Source organism: Lissotriton helveticus, chromosome 1_1 (genome assembly GCF_964261635.1).
Source record: "Lissotriton helveticus chromosome 1_1, aLisHel1.1, whole genome shotgun sequence".
Taxonomy (NCBI): Eukaryota; Metazoa; Chordata; class Amphibia; order Caudata; family Salamandridae; genus Lissotriton; species Lissotriton helveticus.
In genome coordinates this window covers 325,069,142-325,092,837 of record NC_136057.1, presented here as the reverse complement: position 1 = coordinate 325,092,837, position 23,696 = coordinate 325,069,142, and the positions used below count along the sequence as shown (strand labels likewise).

General features: G+C 44.5%; 1 protein-coding gene across 2 annotated transcripts in view; it reads left to right on the top strand.

Annotated features, from left to right (window-relative positions):
* Positions 1-16,096, top strand: part of SSBP1 (single stranded DNA binding protein 1) — a 201,610-nt gene extending 185,514 nt beyond the window's left edge. For both annotated transcript variants that reach the window (XM_078653629.1, XM_078653637.1), the window contains exon 7: positions 15,800-16,096. In XM_078653629.1, coding sequence (XP_078509755.1) covers positions 15,800-15,840 — 41 coding nt within the window. In that variant the 3' untranslated portion in view covers positions 15,841-16,096. The remainder of the gene's footprint in view (positions 1-15,799) is intronic.
* The last annotated feature ends 7,600 nt before the right edge of the window (positions 16,097-23,696 follow it).

Here is a 23,696-nt window from a genome sequence, read left to right as displayed (position 1 = left end):
AAAAACTGATGTTTTGTTGATTAGTTTATTGCAGGGGCCCACATCTACAGTGTCCCTTGATTGCCTAAACAAACACAAAGCTACAATGGTGGTTTGGGACAAGGTGGCATAGGGGATGGCTTTTACAACTTTTCACCCGAGTGCTTTCTCCAAAAATGGGCAACTCAGATTTCATCACTTCATTCAAAGGCAAGGAATGTATCAAATTGAGAGCATGTTTGTAAAAGGATAGGGTGTCTTTACAATCAAAAGGGAATCCTCAAGTTTGACCAACCCAAAGTGATTATGCTCCGCCACAATCTGAAATACATTTTGATATACCTCCAAATTGGGCCATTCAAAAATCCATTTGACTTCCGGCAAGTAGGACATCAGCTGCATTTGAGATTACAAAAGCAAATAAAATAATTCCTTTCAGAACTTTTTAACTTATAATACAGACCAAGCGACTAGACAAAACGCCCAGCCAAGAGATGGAATAAAAAAATGGGGAGACTGTTCTCAGATAAAGAATGGGAACAGATCTTCCATCGGCCCGAGTTACTGCTAGAAGCAGCAGAGACCGGGAATCCGTTCTGAAGATAACTTCATACTGGTATCTGACTCCAGCACGAATACACAAGTGGGGCCCTTGGAAGTCGAGAAACAGCTGGATTGGCTGCAGTAACCCATGCATTTTACTTAACGTACTCTGGGAAAGCTAAGTAAAATCTCAGAAGATGCTATAGATATGATATTTAACAGCTAGACTCCCAGCTTCTCGACGTACATCCTTCCTGACTTTCCCAGTAGACAGTTGTTTCCCCTTCACTCACTGAAAGGTAAGCAAGTGATCTTGGGTCACTGTGCAGAAAAACACGTTAGTACCTCACAGTAGAACACGGATAAACCACCTAAATGCAGGGTCTGCCTGTAACAGATCTGGAACTTACTGGGGTGGAAAAACTATCTGGGTATTTTATATAGAGGTGTGAGCTTCCAGAGTGTCTGGGTGCTATTTATCACTCTCCTTTCTAGTGAATTTCAAGAGCTTGCCTGCCCTAGGTATCTACGAGTAACCAGCCTCAAGGAGAAGAGAAATTTAATCAACTGATGTTTGAGGATTTGCACCCCGCTCTCTCGTACGCTCCAACAGCTTCCAGTTCTTCCCTTGCTTTGGGGCCAGTTGGGTTCAGTCATTGCATAGAGAATAAACTGTGAATGACTGCAAGCTAATGGGATGAGGGAGAAGAGGGTTCCCTCTGCATCCCTAAAGTGGTAGAGTAAGACCTTGGGTCACCAAAGCATGAAGCTGCACTCCAGAACTGGTGCCGGTATGTCTCCGTTGACATTCTGATGCATGGCCTGCTGGAGTACTGAAGGGAATGAAGAAGTGGGGGCCTGAGCTTCAGCAACAGACCCTCGTAAGCCCTTAAGGTTCAGAATCTGTTGCAACGTTTTAAATCACCAATATTATGTAACATTATTACTCTTTATTTTTAACTGTCTAGTGACCCACTAGTTGACTATAAAAAGACGTTTTTAGCCTACATGTACAAGAGTGTCTTATTGTGGCGGGCAAAGGCAACCTTAGTTTATTACCCAGGTAAGTGGTTGAAGACAAACTGGAGGAAGGTTTATGAAGCTTAGTAGCAGATTTTAGTAGGTGGAAGCACTGTAGGTCCCTTAACACCCCTAGTGTGGGGGGGGAGTCAGCTTCACGTTCACCCCATGTGTCGCAGCCAGTGCTTGTGCTTCTGTGTTCATAATCAAGGAGTCCATCCTTAGTTTTGATGAAGCTCCTTTATCATTTAACACACTAGTGGATGATTGGTGGTTGATTAACATTAAGAAAATTGGTGCACAAGAGTATCCTCCAAGTTGGTTGAACGGTTTTGAGGCTCTAGCAACAGATGTTCGGGAGATGCTTATGAAGCTAACTCCATTCACTGCTGCAAGGGGCACAGCATCATGCTGAGAATAGATTGGCAAGACCTTCTTTTATGGGTGCAGTCTAGTGAGCCAGTGTAATCAACCTAGGATAAAGTTTGCAGTAGGGAAGGGCCACATTTGAGGGAAAGGTTCAATACAGTAAGTAGTGATTTAACTCGTGCTCATAAAGACTAAACAACGGAGATGTGAGAACACAATATTGTGTTGTGCCTTTGTTGAAAATAATGTCACACCATAGGCTTTGGGTAGGTAGCATCAGCTGCCCCCAATTTGATGTACAATATCCCAACTGTGATATTTATTTCTTGGCAGCTCTCCTAATATATTTGCGCACACATTGTAACACAAATAAATGGTGTTGCAAGTACTTGAGCAGTCCACAAAAGCACAATGCAGTCGCACCGCTGCGTGGATCATGCTCCTCCTCGCCATTTTAGTTGAAGCCATTATGCCTTGTTCTGTGGAAATAACCTTTTATTGAACCCATCTGATTGGCTGTAAGGGAGTCTTTCTCAAAAGGCTCACGGTGTGCAGCAGGATCTATGCAAAGATGCCCGCTGAAGGGATTAACATGGCCAGTATTCTTTTGATCCCACGACAGCCCTGTTGCCCTTCCTAGCAGTTGGCAAGATGAAAAATAATTTCTTCGCCTATTGACATTAAAACATTTACCCACCATGCAAGATTAGATTTAGCTAATTATTAGCCCTTCCACTGCGGCTAATTGTGTTGATGGTGTTACTGTGCACCATAGCCTTGACTATGTGCTTATGCAGTGTACTTCAAGCTATGACAGAGAAGCGTCGCCCCACTGCTTTCAAGCAGTGCAAGAAGAGGAATCATAACATGATAATAACTGAAAGTTATTATCGTGTTATGTTTCCTTTGCGGGTGGGAGGCGGGGAGGGTGGGTGGGGCTGCTCTGCTCACGGAGCAGTATATAAGGAAAAATAACGGTCCCTGTGGATTGATAAGATAACTTTGTAATAAAATTGCAATATTTTAGAGGGTACCTCAATGACAGAGGGCGAAAGAAACACTAACATAGAAGAATTCATGTAACATGTTTATACATTTTTGGACCAAAAGCAATATAAACATAATTTGAAAAACAAAAAACATTAGTGCATTGCGTCCCAAGTGAGAACAGGAACCCAAAGTTAAGTGACAGTGTGAATTTCTATATAGAAGGTTTCTACAATTTTTTAAGTCGACCAATAATCTCTATGTAGACAGCAGCAATATGCAATGACATGCGCTGTGTAATGGTTCGCTTCTTCTGTGTGTCAACAGCATTTCGACCCTATATGCAGTGTAGGCTCTCTTCAGGACTAACGATGAAGGGACATCTGAGGATGTAACTGGGAAGTCTCGTGAATTGTGTGCCACACGTGGAAAAATAGAAGAAAAGAAGTTACTCACATGAGAACCCGTCCAGGTACTCAATATGAGGAAAAACTGCCAGTAAAACGATTGGAATGCGGCCAGATGGGCTCAGGGCGTACTTCGCTACAGCCGTAGAGGGGTAAATCCCTTTGGTAAATGTTAACCAGTGACAATGCACTGTAACCAGAATGTAGATAAATATCCTGCGGGACAGCGCTCCGCCTTTTAGAGTAGCAAGGCTGCTTCCGTCAGCCTTGTGAGGTACAGTGACCTCACGGAGCAGGGCAGGGGCGGAGTGGTTTTCCTACTCAAGTGCGCAATTACTGTTTGGTCAGCCCTCTAGGGAAGCCCAAAGCAGTCATGTGCACTTCCCTGTTTTCCATGCAGGCTCCAATAGAGCCTTCATGCAGAACATGCCCACCCCTACAGCCCCTGGCTGAGCACCATGTCACGGCACTCAGATCAATCGCAACGATGCACTGCAGCATTGTGATTGGCTATGGGGAGGGAGCCTGGCTGCCTGCTTCCTGTTCCTGGAAGCGGACTCAGAAGAGCAGAAGCACAGAAGAAGCGGGCCTGGCCGCAAGGTAAGTTTTTTTTGTGTGTAAATTTCTAATTTTAAAACGTTAATGTAATGCATGTTGTTGATTTTTTGTACATTGGATAAAGTAAAATTAACCATTCACTTACCTTGCTGCACGCCCTCCGGTCCTGGTGTTCTACTCATCTTTCAGCGCAGGCCCCAGCCAACTCCCCTAACCAGTCCAGACACTGCTCTCCTGCTGTTAATCAGCATGAGAGAAGCACCAGGACTGAATGGAGCAGGCTGTCTCAGTGCTCCCTAAGCCGCTAGGAGCTTGTGCTTGCTCTCCACCCAGCGGTCTAATACATCTCTGGTTGGAGAGATTTAAAGTGTGCATGTCAGACTGTCCATTTCAAGACACCTGGCCAAAAAGATGTGCACTTTAGCTTGTGCACCAATCCCCATCACCTGCTGCCAGTCAGTGGCATTGCGACAATGTCCCCGCCCTCACAACCAGCTCAGGCTGGCAGAGGAAAAATTAAATGGTAATAGTAATTTTATTACCATTTTATTTTACTTTTTTTCCTGAGGCCTCAGCAGGCAGGGTGACGCTCCTCCGCCCAACTGTAGAAGCCGTCGCTAGAGTGGTCACGTCCCTCACGCAGTCCGGCCACTTCGAAAAGAAGGATTGTGGGACGAAGATCTCCTGACTGGCAGCTAAGTGAAGAGAGTCCATGGGCTCTCAGCTCTTCAATGTTCACCAAGGACTGAGCCCCAGAACATTAAGGCTGAAGGCACACTGAGACCCAGCCACAGAGAGACCCAAGAAGGTGGCTGGGGGAATGGAGGGGTTACAAGGCCGCTGGAACTTGGTGAGAAGTAGGTGTCCCACTTGGCTCCATCATCCATGCATCAATGGAAGTTCAGCTTGAGTGGTTTGCAGCCTACTGGCTCCCAGGCAGGCAACTGGTCCGTATTGGACCTCCTTCCCTTCCTCATCTGATGTGCAATGCACCAACAACAGGATCAATAACTTGATGTGTTGAAGGTGGAAGATGCATTTAAGATGCAACAACATATGGATGGTGGGTGTGCCAGATCGGACTAAGAATTAGTGTTAGAATGTTTGCTGAAGGATGTGTTATTCAAATCAAATGTACACATTTCATTCTTTAGATTCGAACACAGAGAGTTCCCCTTTTATCTCCTCAGCCTGGAGCCACAACTAGCTTGTTTGGTAACTGAATACTAATTTAAACGGACAAAGACTCGGCCTGCAGGAGGACACATTTAGGAGGCGATCCCATATGAAAGACAGATTTACTCTTGTTTACTGGTGTTAGAAATGGGATTTCTGGTTGGCTAGGGCGTGCGCCTAAGCCAGGCAGAAACCACCACTGTAGTCAGGGCAAGGGAGTTACACGCTGAAGATAACCCCTGCTCACCCCCTGGTTAACTTGGCACGGGCAGTCAGCCAGAGGCAATGTATAAAGCGTTTGCGCAACACACACACAGCAGCAACACACTAGGCACACCACAAAAGGAACTCCACACAAGGTTATATATAAAAATAGCCGTTGTATTATCATAAACACATTAGAATAGTAATCACACAATATACACTGTGCCAACTAGCACTAGGCAATATTTACAGGGGATTATATACACATGACGGCCAATTGGGCCACTGTCAGAACCATCACCAGGTAAAAATAGTAAACCTAGAACACAACCAGTACCTACTGGCAAAACACTGTACTCTGCAGTATATCCTGCAACATAAACCATCACATTAGGCGTAAAATACATTCTGTGCCAACCTCATAAGCCTAAACACATTAGACCATAATATCTTCACCAGCATAAACACAGTATGCAATAACCTCATAAGCATAAATCACAGATCAGAGGCATGAATCACAGTAGAGCAGTGGTTCCCAAACTTTTGACTCCTGAGGACCCCCATTGAGTCACCACTGGAAGCCGGGGACCCCCAAGCAATTTGTATGAGTTAAATTTCAAAATTAAAACAGTAATTCGAAAAAAATACACACATGTGCACACAAAACAAATACTCAAAGTACTAAGGATTTTGGGGCCAGATGTACGACCATTTCATTTAGCGCCTCGCAATTGGCGACACATTGCGAGTTGCTAAATGAAATGTACAACAGTGTGTTTAACACTGTTTGAGATTCCCAATAGGGTCGCAAATTGCGAGGTTCATTAATATTAATGAGCCTCTCGCAATTTGCGAGCCCATTGGGAATGCCAGCCCTCCCAGGGATGTTGGCCTGCTGGGCTCTGCAGGCCACCATGTCTCGGACTGCTTTTAAATAAAGCAGTTAAAAAATAAAAATGCTGCGTTTTCCATGCATTTAAAATAAAAAATAAAATGAAACGTTTTAGTTTCATTTTCTGAGGGCAGGCAGAGGTCCCTGGGACCACTGCCTGCCCTTAAAAAATTATTTTGCATGCATTTGCAAAGGGTGAGGGGTCCCCTGGGGACCCCTTCCCATTTGCGAATGCATTACCATCTACTTGAAGTAGGTGGTAATTGCGACTGTTTTGCGACCGCAAAACATTTGTACATGGTTTTGAGACTCCCTATTTGGAAGGAAATGCCCCTTCCAAATAGGAAGTTGCAAAACCTATTTAGCGAGTCGCAAACAAATTGTGACTCACGAAATAGGCTATGTACATGGCTCAATAGGTTTTTGCATGCATAAACGGGTTCGCGAACCCGTTCGCGCATATAAAAACAGATCGTACATCTGGCACTTAGTATTTCATATTGAAGTAATAGCCCCTCTGTCACATGTATTTCATTTGTTTTATAGCATCTCTCATACCATTGTAGGATGTCAGAGCGCTTTACATCACACACATATAGAGACATTGAATCATACATGTAAATCAGTGTGTATATAAAATGTTTAAAGAGTGCTTGGTCTGGAAAAGCACAGACTCAGGATTCAGAACATAACACAGTGGCTAGCACTGACTTTAACATTAAAAATGCATTTCCACCCAAATAAATCTTTTTAGCAGCATCAGAATAATGAATAACTGGGAAAAATATAAGTTAATAACTGGTTCCATGCAGTTTGCAAGCAGTTCTTTGATGACAGTTTATAGGTTCCTCTGCTAGATTATGATTGTCACTTATGAAGTGCACAGTAACAAAGGCAGTAACCACGAACCTATGCATATAAAATACTGCTTTTTAAGATGCATGATACACGTTCTTTGCAGTAGGCACATTAACCCTCTGTGCTACATTAGTTCAATCAAAGCTGCCACTGAACAAAACTCTCCTCAGCTCCAGCAGGTGCATTTATCACTGGCATTCTGTTGACACTTTTATTGTTGCTGGAAGGCTGCTAATTATACAAGAAACGTTTCTGTGCTTTTAAAACTGTTGCCTACGGACCCCCTGGGAATGTGTCACGGACCCCTGGGGGTCCGCGGACCACAGTTTGGGAAACACTGCAGTAGAGAATAACCTCACACGCATAAACCTCAGATTAGGGAATAACCTCCTAAACATAAACATCAGAGGCACAAATCATGGTGCATAAAACACATCTGGCGCCCTACCAACCTCGCACTGTCCCCCGGCCAACTGGCCTTCTCAGAGGGCTCACATGCCCTATGTCCATAATGTCAGGGCGTGCTGCCAAAGCAGCAGAATCCAAAGGTGCGCAATTGCTCTGGCCTAAACGTTGCAGCTGCCACTAATTGCTGTGCAGCTGTGAAGCAAAACGTGGGCACTATCACTCACTGTGCCTCTGGATGGGTCCTCACTGGGACTCTAAAATAATACTGCCAAACGTTGCAGCTGCCCGCACTGGTGCGGCACAGCTGTGAATCAAATAAAGAGACCCTGACACGACTGTGCCTCTCCTGTCCCACTAAGGGACTCTACAAAAAAATGCCACCAATCGTAGGTGTGGCCCACTCTCCTGCGGCTCCCCTCAGAAAAATATGCACTGACAATGTGACAATCATCATCATCATCTTTATTTCGGCAACATATTGCCATAAAAGTGACAATGTGCCAATCATGAAGCCCCTCTCTGGGGCTCTTTAAACAAAACTGCCCACAAGCCCCACTCCGGGACTCTGTTAAACAAATGGCCCCCAATCGTAGGAGCGGCCCTCTCTCTTGCGGGTCCGCTCAGAAAATGGAACTGGCACTGTGCCTCTATCGGCACACACAATGGACAACTGAGAAGCCCCACTCACCGGGGCTGTCGGGGAACTCCTCCTCTGGTGCTCTTCTCCTTCGCGGCCTCGCTTTCCTCACGCGATCCTCTCTGCAGCGGGCGGAAGGGGCGGGAATGGAGCTCGAGGCTCCGGCTCCGAGATGCAAGCAGGCCCTGCCCACAGTCAGGCATGAAGGCCGCCTGGTTTCCGCGTCGCACACGAGGTGCGGCGCCTCTCCTCTCCTGGAGGTACAATGCGGGGTGGGCACCCGCGAAAAGGCATCATATTGCGGGGTCGGCACCCGCGGTTTGGAACACTTATACAGCGGGGTAGGCTCCCGCCAAGCACCACAATGCGGGGTTGGCTCTCGATAGCCAACAAAAAACATAAGCGGGGTGGGCACCCGCTAGGTCAAGAACAAAGGGAGGATTCCCCTCAGGTGTGCCTTCACCCACTTTTGGTTCATCCCCTTCCCCCTCCTTTTACCGTCCTCTATTGGGGAACTGCGTACGCTTTTGTGTTTAGCACCCGCTAGGTCAGCAACAAATGCGGGGTGAGCACCCTCAATTTAAATATTCATAAAGTGGGGTAGGCTCCCGCTCTGCAGGCACAATGCGGGTAGGCATCCGCTCTCCTGGCATCAATGGGGAGGGGGATCCCTACATCGGGATTCCCTCCAAACAAGTTGCAGGTCAGAGCTGGAAGGCCCACACGCTCCTCCTCTTTCAGGGCCACCAAAGTATAGCGCCCCTCAGGCGCTAGAGGCAACCGAAGTCCCTAGGTCCATGGGTCACAGCTGGGCTCAGGGAGGCAAGCCCCTGTGGCAGCTCCTCCTAGGCCCCAGCAGCAGCAAGCCCCCAGCAAGTCCAGAAACAGCACTCCATCATGGGGTCACAGCCCCTTTATTTATACTACACATTCCTTTGCAGTACAGGGCTTGGGGGAACCAGAAGCAACTGGTTCAGGGGGGAATAGGAGCACAAGGCTCCTCTTCCCCTTTGTCAGGTGGGGGCTCGGTGATCAGACACACCACAGGGGCCAGAGCCAGCATTGTACAGGCTAGGCACAGACCTATTCAGGGTCAGGGGATTACTCCTCCCACTACTCTCAATGCAGATGTCCCATTCAGCCTAGTGCTGGCTAACCCTGCCCCTCCTGGAGCCACACACACCTCCCAGCCCCTGTCACTCAAAAAAAAAGCCAGACATGCAATTCACATCAGGCAGGCAGACACATAGCACACAGAAATGCCAACTTCTAAAAGTGGCATTTCTAAAATAGTTATAATCAAACTGCACACACCATTGTGCAGCATTTATTATTATATATATAATTCCAAATATACTAAACTTGACCACGCTGCTCCTCTCATATCAGGAATTACTACTGAAACTCTTATCAGGAATACCCAATGCATTCCTATGGGAAGGCAGCCCCACAGTAGTGAGAAACCAAAATGGCTGTTTGTCACTACCAGGACATGTCACACACTTAAGGTACATGTCCTATCTTTTACCTACAATGCACCCTGCCCATAGGGCTAGATAGGCCCTACCTTAGGGGTGACTGACATGCCGTAAAAGGGAGGTCACAGACATGGCACAGACTTTAGGTGCCACGTCATGGCGGCAGTAACACTGCGCGCACAGACCCTGCAATGGCAGAGGCCTGAGATAGGTATGAAAGGCTACTTTGGTGGGTGGTGCAATCAGCGCTGCAAGCCCACCAGTAGCATTTAATTTACCAGCCCAGGGTATATGAGATACCACTTTACAAGGGACTGACAGATAAATTAAGTAGGCAAAACAGGTGTAGACCAATCTTACCATATGTAACACAGAGAGCACACGCACTTTACACTGAACAGCAGTGCTAAAATGCCCAGATTCCTAAAACCACCAACACCATGTCAGAAAAAAGGCTAAGAGAAAGGCAAAACGTTTAGGGATGACCCTGCAAAAATGTCCAAGTCCAACACCTGGTTTCACACATTCAGTTCAAAATGGAAGAGCTTCAGCACCATTGACAAGCACTACATGCAGTGCTTAATTGGAGCTGGTGGTTGCCACTGAGGCACACCAGCCCTCATTTTTGATAGTAGGCACCTCTTTTCTTATCAGAACATTGCAGAGAACGAGACATAAAAGGAGGAAGAAGGTGGTGTGAAACCAATCACAAAGGGAGTTGAGAAGAATCTGCTAGAGTGAGATAAAGGGACATGGGGTGTCTGCTAGTAAAGTATAGAGGCACCGAATATGCAGCCTTCGTATTTGGCGCAGAGGCATTTAATAGCTCCAGCCACAGAGCTATCTCATCTCTGATTAAGGATTGTCGCAGGAGGTAAAACCTTCTCTTGAGTACACTGCTGTGGGATTGGCTCAACATTTAGCGACCTTCTGGAGCGAAGGTAAACCACAGGCGAGGAAGAGACCAAAAACTTGACTTAGACACTCCAATGAGAAATTGCAAGGGTCCTGGAAATCCTGATACCTCTCTTGACTTTGACATTGCCGAGGGAAGGACCACAAAAGAAGCTAAGACCTACACTGGTTACAGTTTTTCCTGGCCTCGAGAAGATGAGGTAGAGTGCTCGCAGACGATAGATTCTGAACTTGAAAGTGTTGAGAAGGGATGAAATTTAGATCATACACAAGTTCCCTCTCTTATTATGGAGGACATGCTACAGCATGCAACAAAGCAAGTCTCTGAAATACTATCAACAGCATATATCCTTTGTCACATAGGACTACGAATGCAACTCTGGTTGTAGAGTTTTGACCACAAGATTTACAGCCTTTCAGTGCTAAACCATAATCGTTTACTGAACGATGGGGGTGACACCAGTGGTGTAGGAGGGCAGCTTACGCTAGCCAACTTAGATGAACACTGGCATTTCAGGAACAGAAGCTTCCTATCCACCGTGGGCTTGGTGGATGCATGGAGACGTGTATATGAGAATGCCTCACAGTTTTCCTTTTATTAAGGAGCTCATAACATGTTCACAAGGCAGAGTACGTTTTTTGCACCACACACACTTTTTCAAAGGTGCACGTAAATTGATTACCTTGCAAAAGACATCATCTCAGGCCACTCTCCCCTTCCGCTGACCATCTAAACATGATTGGATGAGAAGGGTGAGGACAGGAAGTTAAATGCATGAGAGGAGCAGGATTAGGAAGCAAAAAATTATATGGGAGTACTCCGAGCAGCAACGTTTTAAATGGAATGAAAAAATGTTTATGTTGGTAACAACACATTACGTAATATAGGTTTCAAAATCTCTCATCTGTTACAAAAAGCTTTTCTGAGTCCAATAGCAAAGTAATCAGTTAGCATAGTCCATAAATTCAAGTTATAGGACTCTGAGTTATTGTCCCATGGTGGTGTTGACATAATCAAAGCAATGTTACATTTCTCGTGGTGTTAGTGATTGTTCTTTAAAGAAAAATTGATGTTTTTCATCGGCCCAGTAAACGGCACACATTGACAGCTGACACGTTTTGTTCCCTTGTAGGACTTTTTCAAGGAGTAATTTTTTTTCATATTAACACTTTAATGAATGTGCTATGGATATATCTTAAAGGATGTACTAGATACGAGACTGATGGACTATGTAGCTGATTCCAACAGCTCAAATTTAACTAACTTGCATGGACTTTTGTGACACATTGCTTCACCAATCGCCAACACTTTTCTAGAGGTCTGCAGACTACCTCAATAGTAGTTCTTTACTTCTACTTAGCGTCCTTGGGAAACTCACAGCACGATATTCTGGTAATGCAGAGACCTTAGAGCGCAGTGCCGCCGCGCGGTCAATGGATCTGCCAGTGTAGAGCCAGACTGCACACTGGCAACCCCAACACTGCAGCTGGAAGTCGGCTCTTTTTTTTCTTTTAATAAATAATTTTAGCATCCTGAATTTGTGTCTTAGCTGTTTTGTTAAGTCAAACAAGGTAGTTTCATTTAGCTATTGCAAAGATCTCTGTGCTAGTAGTAAAGCGTGTAAAGGCAGGAACTTCTAAACCTCCTAAAGCAGCCACAGCCGGGTGTGTAGGCAACATCTCATGAGTGCAATGGATTATTGATGCGAAGACCTATACGGTATGAGCCTAGATGGTGGAAAGACCAGAATGAGTGACTCTTTTAACCAGGTGCGAATGTCTAGGCAGAACCTCAAGACTGAGTGTATGCGGTGTTAAATATTCCTGTTTGGAGGCACATGGCAACATAGTGTGATGTGAAGTGCCCATCCTGCTCCGGGGGCTATCCTGCAAAACAAGTTATGTTACAAAATTAATTAGATAGCAAGCGTTAATCCTTTATCCTTAGTTTGGAAAAAAACATTGAATCACGCTTATCCTGACTGCTAAATGTGGAAGGGTACGTGTATGAAAATTGGGCATGCATATCAGTTTATTGCCCCGGAGTCCATGTTAACTGCACTATCCTTGACTCAAGTTGTCCAGAAGGGGCCCGGTGCGTCCTTAGGGACTCCTATGGCAAAGCAGAGTGTGAAATAGCCGTCAATGTGTATGACGATAGAACAACGCCACCTTTGTGTGAGATCAACAAACAGTGGCTTCCTTTCCACTCAGCGACCTTTGTGGACAATGAGTGATTTAACGTTCTGGGCAAGGCTTTCTGTCAACCATGGCAAATTCAGGATGGCCATGCTGCCACCCTGTCCATAAATCCTGTTTTCACCACAGGCTCTTATTACCATGCCCCCAGAAGCAATTACCTAGCTCATTTGTTCAAGAGGTGGAGACCTTGATGAAAACCAGTGGTTAAAGTCTGTTTTTGGAGGTCTGGAAAACACCTACAAAAAGACGTGGTTGTTCATAGGAGAAAGGACCCATTCATGTTATCGCTGCGCATGCCTACTCAGCGTTTTAGAGATGTATGTCAAGGTGTTCCTATTTTTATTTTATTTTAGTTCAGCAGGGCTCCCAGGGTAGCACCCGCTGGCAGTGCTAAATTACATGTCAAAATAATTGGGAGCTGCTTAAATTTTCAAAAATGTCCCAGATCGTGAGTTAAAATTGTACTATGGTGTGACCCATTAGTACACTGAGTGTGGACGTTGCATCATGACTATCCCAAAAAAGAGCAAGCATTGCCAAAGCCAATAGTTTTTTTTTTTTTTTTAATAATTAATTCCCCCCCCTTTCCATCTCATGGGTTATAGCTGTAGTGTGGTAGTAGCATTCTAAGGTTCCTTTCTACGCAGAACAGGTACAGCATGGAAACAGCAGTGCAAGTTTCTCATACAGCTCGCACACACCGGCCTATTCCAAGCAGTAGAAGTACAGACTTCCCTCGCTCAGTTAGCATGTGCAGCATGGGCGAGACACTTTGAAGCTTCTTTACAAAAGCAACTGCAGCTCCAACAGCCGAAGTGCGGTCTACCCTCGACCCACAACACGAGTATAGCAAAGATTGCAGCAGTGCACGCTTCCCTCATGCATGCATAACATGTACTGCACAGACATCTGCACAGCAAGCTTCCTTCAAAGGCCCACACACGCAAGAGGAACAGCACAGGGGACAGTAGTACAAGTTTTCATTGAACAGCAGCAAAGTACGCTTCCTTTCACTTGTAGGACACTGTGTGAGTAGTTTATGCTTTATGTGCACATAACGTATACAGTACATACCACAAAAGTTGGAACCTGCTTCATACAGCAAAGAGGTCTAGCACAGCAGCAGTGGAGCAGGCTATCCTCCTGCAGGGCGGCAGTAGCAGTGAGGGGCTCATCCCTTCTCATAAGGAAGAATACAATAGGGTCTGTGGACCGCAGGGTCTCTGTGGTGCTAACATTTAGAACCATATATTGACGTTATTTCAGGACTCTGCTGTCTATGTAATCCTATTGCATCTGATCACGCTGTAGATAAAAATGAAAAAACAGTTATAGGAACAAAAGATAACTATAAATTCCCAACATAAAATGCAGAGATCATCTGAAATAAAAAAAATCTAAATCTTTGCAAATCTTGGAAGGAGATGGGAAACATTGGAAGGGTGTCTAGCTTCATGGAGATAACACTGAACCCTATTTGTTTGTGTTTGTGTAAAGTGCTAAAACATGTCACTTTGCAGCCTCTTTCGAGTGCTAGCTGGTGTTATCTATGTAGAACAAAGCGCAGCCCAGGAATTTCAGGCAACTGGGAGACTCCTTGCTGGGATCAATCTCAGAGATGCCTGAACTTAGAAGGGCCATGTTGGCTAGAGATCCCCCTGTCCATTAAATTGGGAGGCGGTCCTGTTCAAGCAGGAAAGTTCATTAGGCAAAGGAAAAATTATTCAACTCTTTGCCTGTCTCACTGATTTTCTGACTTGAAGCTCAGAAGATCTAGCAGTCGAATTATGACCTGCAGAGCCATCACAAGGTCTGATTTGGACATACCATTAAACCAGTGTCTAATGGCAGTCATAAGCCATGTCCAGATGAGGGAAGTCTCTATATATAACCATGTGCTTGGATCCGAGGCTTACTGTAGACTCAATCCTTCATTCGTCATTGTATCTTAGCTATAGAGTGTTCTCTTTCTATTTCACACTTATCATCTTTTGTGCACTACATATACTCTAAGCACAAGTCGATTTAAGTAGCACGACTTGGTGGTGGTTTCTCCAGCAGCGAAACTGGATGTTATTTAAAAATGATTGCTTATTGTTTCCCCTCATTGTCCCCACAGACTTTGTATTCTGCATGTTGAACCATCATCGTCAAATATTTAACCCCTGAAAGTGTGGTTCTGACGATATCAAGTGTTAATAATATCCAAGTCATTCTAATTTGTGGAGAATTTTCCTATAAATTGTGACTCTCCTTGCGCCCTGAAGAAGGAACTTCTGGATCTGTTGTCCCTTTCCGAAACGCGCGTCGGCGCTTTTTTGTTGTTTGTTTGTATTTTTTGTTTTAGGCCCTTCTGGTTTTGTGATTATGTTACTGCACTTTTGCTTTACAGTATATTTTGTGGTGATTGGTTGAGAGAATGCTTGAATGTTTGAGTCTGATTGAGAGTTACATTTTATGTCTATTTGACTATTTACATTGTATATAATTATATATATATATAGTTTTTTTATGAATTCGTGTTTTTTGATGGAACTGAAAAAATGAGAAAAAAATAAATGTTTTGCTTATATATTGGTTCTGTTTGGGACAATGATGTTTTATAAATATTGATGGATATGCTACCTAATGTTATATAAGTTTCTAGGAGAGGTTCTTTTCATGTTCCTTGGACTACAAGCATGTGTTCACCATCAGTTTAAATCTTGAAGCTCTGTTTCGTCCTCACCGCTTTGTTTCTCTGATCTCCCATCTGATGATGGTACCAAAAAATGTGGAGTTGAGTACTTAATTTGCAATTGTAAAAGATTAGCTAAAGCAATATTCTTTTTTTTAAATAATTGGGGGGATCTAATCTGGATAAAGCACCTCAATAAGAATTGAAATGATTCATGAAGCTTTGAAAGAATGCATGGTACAAACACATTTTCAACTTAAATACTCCTAAAACCCCACACTTGTTCCACACAAGCGTGCAACTTTTGAAAATCCAGTTGACTTGTTCACCGGAGCTCGGCGTCACACATCTCTCTTGACATTGGAAACCCACCTTCCAGACCAGAGCAGTTCTAAAAGACCAGACGAATGACAGCCATGCATTGTACAAATAACAAATGTATAATACTCGAACTTAACAAAAAGTGTAAATATTTGTATTTTGTTGCAGATAACATCATCTTCCTAACTGATGTGCGGGAGAAGGTGTGATCCCAGTCTTGTGTTGGGAGATATTGGATGATGAGCCAGACAAGCTGTGATGGCAGTCCGAGCCTGTGAGGGAAAACATTGATCTGCGGCATAGAAGACTCCAATGCAGTCCTGAAGAGTGGCTGTGGCTCAGTATTAGGGGAGGCTCAGCCTTGGTGGCAAAGAATTTGTTTTCTTTCCAGTTTCCTTGTACAGAGATTGTTCTAAAACCTCTAATTGCTATGGTCAACAAATTAAAACATAGTTTTATATGAAAGCCAAGTTGTAATAATTGGAGTTATATTTTGAGTAAATCCGTGTAACTATTTTTTCCCAAATATATGTAACTTGCTTCTCCAACAATGATGAGTGTTAGAGAAGGGGCCGTGTAGACGGTTCGTCTTAGGAGTATGAGTTAAGCAGAGACAAACACCCTAGTATCAGGAGTTCGAGTAACTGATAGTAAATGCGACACTGTGAGAAAAATGTGGAGCTTCCCACAAGTGTCTGCTCCTCCACCAACTTGAGACTGGCTCAAATGGGAAAAAATAACCTAGTGCCACGCAACATGTCAAAGATCAGATACTTTCTGACAAGAGTAAGTTCCAGTCTGAGTCAGCAGTGTGAGGAATGCAGATGCTGTGAGTCAGCAGTGTGGATAAAAGTGACAGTACGAGATGTAATACCAGGTGTTTGAGCTAGAAGGACATAACAGATTGCCCCAGTCATCAAGAGGGCAAGTGAAGGGGCTGATGTAAACTGTCCATTATCCATATTGTGAGTGACGTGGATGGGATAAGGTACAGGGATGAGTGGGAATTTACTGGTTGAAAGGCCCCGAAATCAAACACGAGTGAAAAATATATACATGAAGTGAGAGAGGGGCCCCAGCGCTGAGAGTGTGTATAAAGGGAATAGTCAACCTTTTTGGCCTCTCTCTCTAACGAGCAATACAAAGACTCCTCTTGAAAAAGATGGTAAAGATTGCAGTTTAATAAAAGGCTAAAACTGGACCGCATTTCATTAATTTTCAGTTATTTTAGAAATTAGCCAATTCTATCCAAATAGTCAATAATTCAATAAAAAAGTGCCCAAATAAACCTTACACAAAACGTTTTCGAAAGGAAGACCAGGGTGATGTTAGTTGATAGGCTGCTATAGAGCTCGGTGGGCAAAAAACTCACTGTTTCTTGAAGAAATCAACTCTTCTTCAGTGTCCCATAATCCCCACAGGTGACAAGTTAGTTATTTTTAAGTTTTTTTTTTAAGGTAACCAGAGGGACCTAGACATAAGACATGCATGTTTTCCATTCATTCGTCAAGGAAGGGGATATGGTTGCTTACGACTTTGATAAGGATTCCCCTGGAAAAGACCTAGGTGTACAGCAAAGTAACTTTTCCTTCTCCTCCATGGGATCCTCATCAGTATGACAATTAGGTCAGTACACCAGGGAAAAAGAAAAGGTGGTTAATTACTGGGAAAGTTACGAAAAAAGGGGACTCTTGTAAGGGTTACAAATGGGGGTGGGGTCGCACACTACTCACACACCGGCGGTGTCGCCCCTAAGGACTCTGGTCAATGTAGTAAAGTGTTCGCGATGCATCATCTTTCGATCTTCTGCTATCTTCGCTGTCTTCGCCATCCCTGGACACGTGTTTCGGGGTATTACCCCTCATCAGCAGGGATAGGCCGTGTACTGGGGTTGCCGATGGCTGCCAATATCTGCCAGGTATAGTACCACTCAGGCGCGTAGGTGCGGGATCCCAGGCTCGTCAGCCCGCTGCTCAAGGGAGCTTTAAAGTTACAAATGGGGGTGGGGTCGCACACTACTCACACACCGGCGGTGTCGCCCCTAAGGACTCTGGTCAATGTAGTAAAGTGTTCGCGATGCATCATCTTTCGATCTTCTGTTATCTTTGCTGTCTTCGCCATCCCTGGACACGTGTTTCGGGGTATTACCCCTCATCAGCAGGGATAGGCCGTGTACTGGGGTTGCCGATGGCTGCCAATATCTGCCAGGTATAGTACCACTCAGGGGCGTAGGTGCGGGATCCCAGGCTCGTCAGCCCGCTGCTCAAGGAAGACAGCGAAGATAGCAGAAGATCGAAGGATGATGCATCGCGAACACTTTACTACATTGACCAGAGTCCTTAGGGGCGACACCGCCAGTGTGTGAGTAGTGTGCGACCCCACCCCCATTTGTAACTTTAAAGCTCCCTTGAGCAGCGGGCTGACGAGCCTGGGATCCCGCACCTACGCGCCTGAGTGGTACTATACCTGGCAGATATTGGCAGCCATCGGCAACCCCAGTACACGGCCTATCCCTGCTGATGAGGGGTAATACCCCGAAACACGTGTCCAGGGATGGCGAAGACAGCGAAGATAGCAGAAGATCGAAAGATGATGCATCGCGAACACTTTACTACATTGACCAGAGACTTTAGGGGCGACACCGCCGGTGTGTGAGTAGTGTGCGACCCCACCCCCATTTGTAACTTTAAAGCTCCCTTGAGCAGCGGGCTGACGAGCCTGGGATCCCGCATTTACGCGCCTGAGTGGTACTATACCTGGCAGATATTGGCAGCCATCGGCAACCCCAGTAAACGGCCTATCCCTGCTGATGAGGGGTAATACCCCGAAACATGTGTCCAGGGATGGCGAAGACAGCGAAGATAGCAGAAGATCGAAAGATGATGCATCGCGAACACTTTACTACATTGACCAGAGTCCTTAGGGGCGACACCGCCGGTGTGTGAGTAGTGTGCGACCCCACCCCCATTTGTAACTTTAAAGCTCCTTTGAGCAGCGGGCTGACGAGCCTGGGATCCCGCACCTACGCGCCTGAGTGGTACTATACCTGGCAGATATTGGCAGCCATCGGCAACCCCAGTACACGGCCTATCCCTGCTGATGAGGGGTAATACCCCGAAACACGTGTCCAGGGATGGCGAAGACAGCGAAGATCGAAAGATGATGCATCGCGAACACTTTACTACATTGACCAGAGTCCTTAGGGGCGACACCGCCGGTGTGTGAGTAGTGTGCGACCCCACCCCCATTTGTGACTCTTGTAAGGGAGTGCCTACTATCTTTGGCAATGGACCACCACGCATGTCAAGCATTTATCTTTAAAGGACACTGAGCACTCACCCAACCTGAAGTGAAATGCTACGCCATATGGTTTGCTCCCGATACATGCCAGTGGTCTCTGACATGTGTGGTCTGAACCTCCCCATTAAGGGGGTACTTATGGTGTTCCAGTCTGTGTAAAGACACTGTCTTGACCCTATAGTACCTGTAGAGAGAGTGAGGGATGCAAGAGTTAAAATTATCTAAAGGTGTGCCAGTATTTTGTATTAATCCACTCCACCCTGAAAACACCGAAGAGGATGGTGTTGATATACCCTGTAAATCAGTCCAGCATGTTTCCTCCCATAAGAAATAGCCCATAAAAGGTCCCTAATGCTAGTCATGAGCACTGAATAGCATAGCAGGCCCGCCCCACATAAAGGGAAAGGAATGGATGAGAAAGCACCATGTCATCCCCCTAAAAGACTCCTAAATGATGCCTGATCTACTTGTATATTCGCCCTAGAGTTTGACTCAAGTCAATAGTGTCTTATAAATGTACTGACAGACCTCCAAGTGGTAGCTTTATATATCTATGATATAAGAACATCTCACAAAAGAGACGTTGTAGAGAGTTTCACCTTTATAGGAATGGGCTCTAGGCCTGATGGGCCTAATTATTTTTTGCCAACTGCTTGCGTAGTAAGATACAAGAGACTATCGATGTGCAGATGGAATTTTTTCGTAGTGACTAGACCTGTTTTCACAGGACAATAATTTACAAATTGGTATTGCCTAAAATATTTCGTTTTTATTTAATATAAATTTCAAATCTCGCTTCACAAGTGTGATGAGCGGTTTCCCCTGGAGATTATGGATTTGGAAATAAAATTGGGCAAAGATATAGTCCGATTGGCACATGATTCCTGACTGCATAAGGACTGAATCTTGCTAACCCTAGGAGCTAATGCTGAAATTATAACTACCTGAAAAGCAGACTTTCAAGTAAAATGCTGTGGATATGCCTTGTGCATAGGCTCAAATGTCAGACCCATGTGTTTAGAAAGGGTGATTATATACTACAAAGATGGAAACTGAGACCTAATGGGGGAATCACCTTTATTTAATACCCTCTAAGAAATATTTCACGACTAGTATCTTGAAGAAAGGTTTGAGAAGGAGATTTCTCTATTGGTAGTAATTTGCACAATGTTTACCTTCATTGAAGAACAGTGCAACCCAGATCTCTAAATGCAGACAATAAGGAAGTACTACTTATTCTTGACCACTATGAGGGTCAAAACTATTTTGAATGCACCAAAATGCAAAGCCTCTTTCACTTGAAAGTATATGATGTGCTGGTGAATGGATGCATTCCCTCTTTCAGAATGTCTGTACAGACCTGTGGCAAATTCAAATGAGCATATTGTATGTGTTTAGGAGCCAGAGCACTTAGTTCAATGATAGAAGGTTGGGATGCAGGATCTGGCCCCTACCCTTCTGCAGCCTCCTGTTTGATTACTTTGCAGGTGCAGACGGCCTGTAAACTGATTATCGCATCCACCCCAGAGCTAGGAGGATCATTCTGGCTTTGTAGTAGTATCGGGATCAGTGGGACTGAAAGACATGCTTAAAGAAACATCCCTGACTAGTCTATCTGAAAACCTGGGAAGTGAATAGCTGTGAACTGTAAATGCTTGCTATGAGGCATTTCTAGATCATGGCATCTATCCCTCTTTGCATATTCAGATCGTACATTATTGTAGTTGCATAGTACTTATTTACAGGTAAATACTTCATCTTGAAGGATGAAAGGAAAGACTTTAGAACTAGATGGACTGAGAATCTTCTTTAATGATCATGTTCCATGAACGTCAATGTGGTCCTTGTGAGCACCCCATCCAAGAAGGAAGGTGCAAGTGGCGAATGTCTGTGTCAGAATTTCCTTATGAGAAGTAACACCTTTCCACATATCACGATACTAGTCCCACCAACGGAATGATTAAATCACAGACTGGGATACAGTGAGTCTGTCTTCCCAACTGCCAGTGACTTGGCATCATTGGTCTTTCAGGTATTTATTTTGTTATAGAGTTTTATATAACTTATATATTCCTTCTGATTTCCCCCCGCAACCACTCTGCACCTACCCTGGACTAGCTTAAACAACTCACTGCTCTTAACTGCATCCCTCATGTGGTTGACTCCGCTAAATCGTTAGGCATTACTTTGGAAAAATACCTAAATAGGCAAGCTCACATCAGTTCAACTATTAGGGGAGCCAATTTTCAACTCAACACCCTTAAGAAAATCGAGCATTTCCTTCCGCCTGAGGACATCGGGCATGCAGTACAATCCCAGGTTATCTCTCGCCTGGAATATGGTTTGGTGACTCTTGCTGGGCTTCCGAAGTTAGTTTGGCCCCGCTCAGAGCCCCTTTAAACGCATCGGCCAGGCTCATCACAGGCTCCAGAAAGCATGACCACATCACTCATGACCTTTTGCAACTAAATGGGCTGTCTATCAAAGCTAGGATACGTCTCAAGATAGCTTGCTGGACACTTAAAGCCATACATTACAACACCCTGGTTTACCTGGCGAAAAAAGCTTGATCTATCTGGCTCAGGTCGGAAGATAAGAAGTACTACCCTCCTTTTGACACCTCCCAAATTCAAAAAGAAAATAACGTACAATTGTGCCTTCTTCACCGGCCTTGCTCCAAGAATTTGGAACACTCTTCCTACTGAGATCAGATCCAATCCTTCCACTGCATCTTTCAAGAAACATGTCAAATGGCTATTCTTGAGTGAACATTAACAGCATCAACCTGTACTCTTTCTCAAGCCCCCCACCCGTCTACATATTTGATACTTCTTTTAAACTGTTTCGATATATTTTATGCTTGTCTGTTCAATTGTTATCTCGTTCTTTAGCCCTTCTGAAACTGTACTGGTCACTCTTCTCGGGCCGACTCCCCTGCCCCTGACCTTGATTGTTTCTCCCCTTTGGTTGACAGTGTGTTGACTTAACTAAATCATGTGTGCCATTATATTGGTTCAATTTGTGCTTTCGCCACTTTGTATAGCGCTCTGATACCATTAAGGGTCATGTTTGCGCTTTATAAAACCTTTCAAATAAATACATATAACACAAACTCAACCTGAAGGTATCAGAGTGCTTTACATGAGCACTAGTTACGTTACAGATGGACACATTTATTTTTAGTATGCGTGGGGAGATTAAATGATTTGCCCCGAGTCCCAGGACGTTTAGCGTCCCTGCCGAGACTTGGACTTAGTTCCCCAGATATGAAGTGGACCGCTTTAGCCACTATGCCACATCCTCTCCCACAGCTATTGCTGAAGAGGCCTGATGTGGACCTTGGTATGGGAAACTAGAAAAATACAAGAGGCCGTCGTTCCTAGTAGAGATACCTGGTGTGCCATTGGATGAGGAGTTTGTAACAGATTGTTATACTTCGACCCAATAGATGAGTTTTTCCTCCAAAAGATACACACTTGAGTTTACAGAATTGCGCTCAAATAGTGGATTCATTGAACTGGATGGGCAGTTGACTTCTTATGGTTGACATGCAGTTGGCACAAAATCTCAAACTATATGGAAATGATTATGGGCTTCTTCCGACATTGCAGATTTGATTAACCAATCTTCTACGTAGGAATAGACTAAGATCTTTTATTTTCTGAGATATGTCAGCAACTTCTTTTCATTTGGATAATTTACTTGGCGCTAGAAATGATCACTCCCCACTAGAAACCTTAGCAACTTCTGATTTTTCTGTACAATTGGCAGGTGGGGATCTACAGCACACATGTAGTCCCCTTGATAGAACTATGGGAAAATCTAGTAAAAGGCCAAGATCATGATTTTTCTCTTTCCTCATTCATATGTGAATCCTTCTGAGATCAAGAATGGGTCTGAACTCCTGTTTTGCTGTTTTTTTTTCTAACCAGAAAGTAACAGGAATAAATTCCCAATCCTTTTGATGAGAGACCTCTTCCACCACTTCTTTCTGCAGCACTGTGGGGACTTCCTTTCAGAGTTGCTGTCCGTGGTAATGAGAGGATCTTCTTGGTGAAACACATAGAGGGGAAAACTTGATTTAAAGGGAGTATCGGTTTTGAACACTATTCAAAACCCATCTGTCTCCTGCTATTTTTTTGCGAATCTTTCATGTGGTTCATTATGCTTTTCCTCACTGAAGTGCATAATAAAGAGGGGGGAAATGGAGTCAGTGGTTTTGTGGTGGTTTCCCTCTGGCTGCAGATCATTGTTGACCATCTCTTCATTTTTGTTGGGACCATTGAGGGAATTGAACGCTCTGTGGTTAGCTGCATCTGTCAAAAGGTTTATAGTGGCACCTACATTCCTTTCTCTTTTCCAACCCCCCCCTGCTTTAATGTCTACAGCTAAGTATTCATTCTATTTATGTGATCTTCCCCACGAGTGTCAAATAGAGAAGTTCTAGAGAAAGTAATGTTCGTCAAGGGTTGTTAAGCTTCTGGTTTTAGTCTATTCAGGCAAAAAACAGGAACCATGATTTGCATACAATCCATGGCAATAGTAGTGCGTTGCAAGTTTGGAGGTATCTGCAACCGTGCAAATCACCAGATTTGAGCTGTCTTCTTGGATTACTTATTGAAATTCTTGTCTTCCTCTGCTGTAACTTCTCCACGAAGCATTAGAGAGCATTCTGAGACCTGCCATAGAATCATAATAAATTGATAGTGCTTGACATGTTTATGTCTGTTGCCACTGTCCTGCTCATCTTCTTCCTATGGAGTCC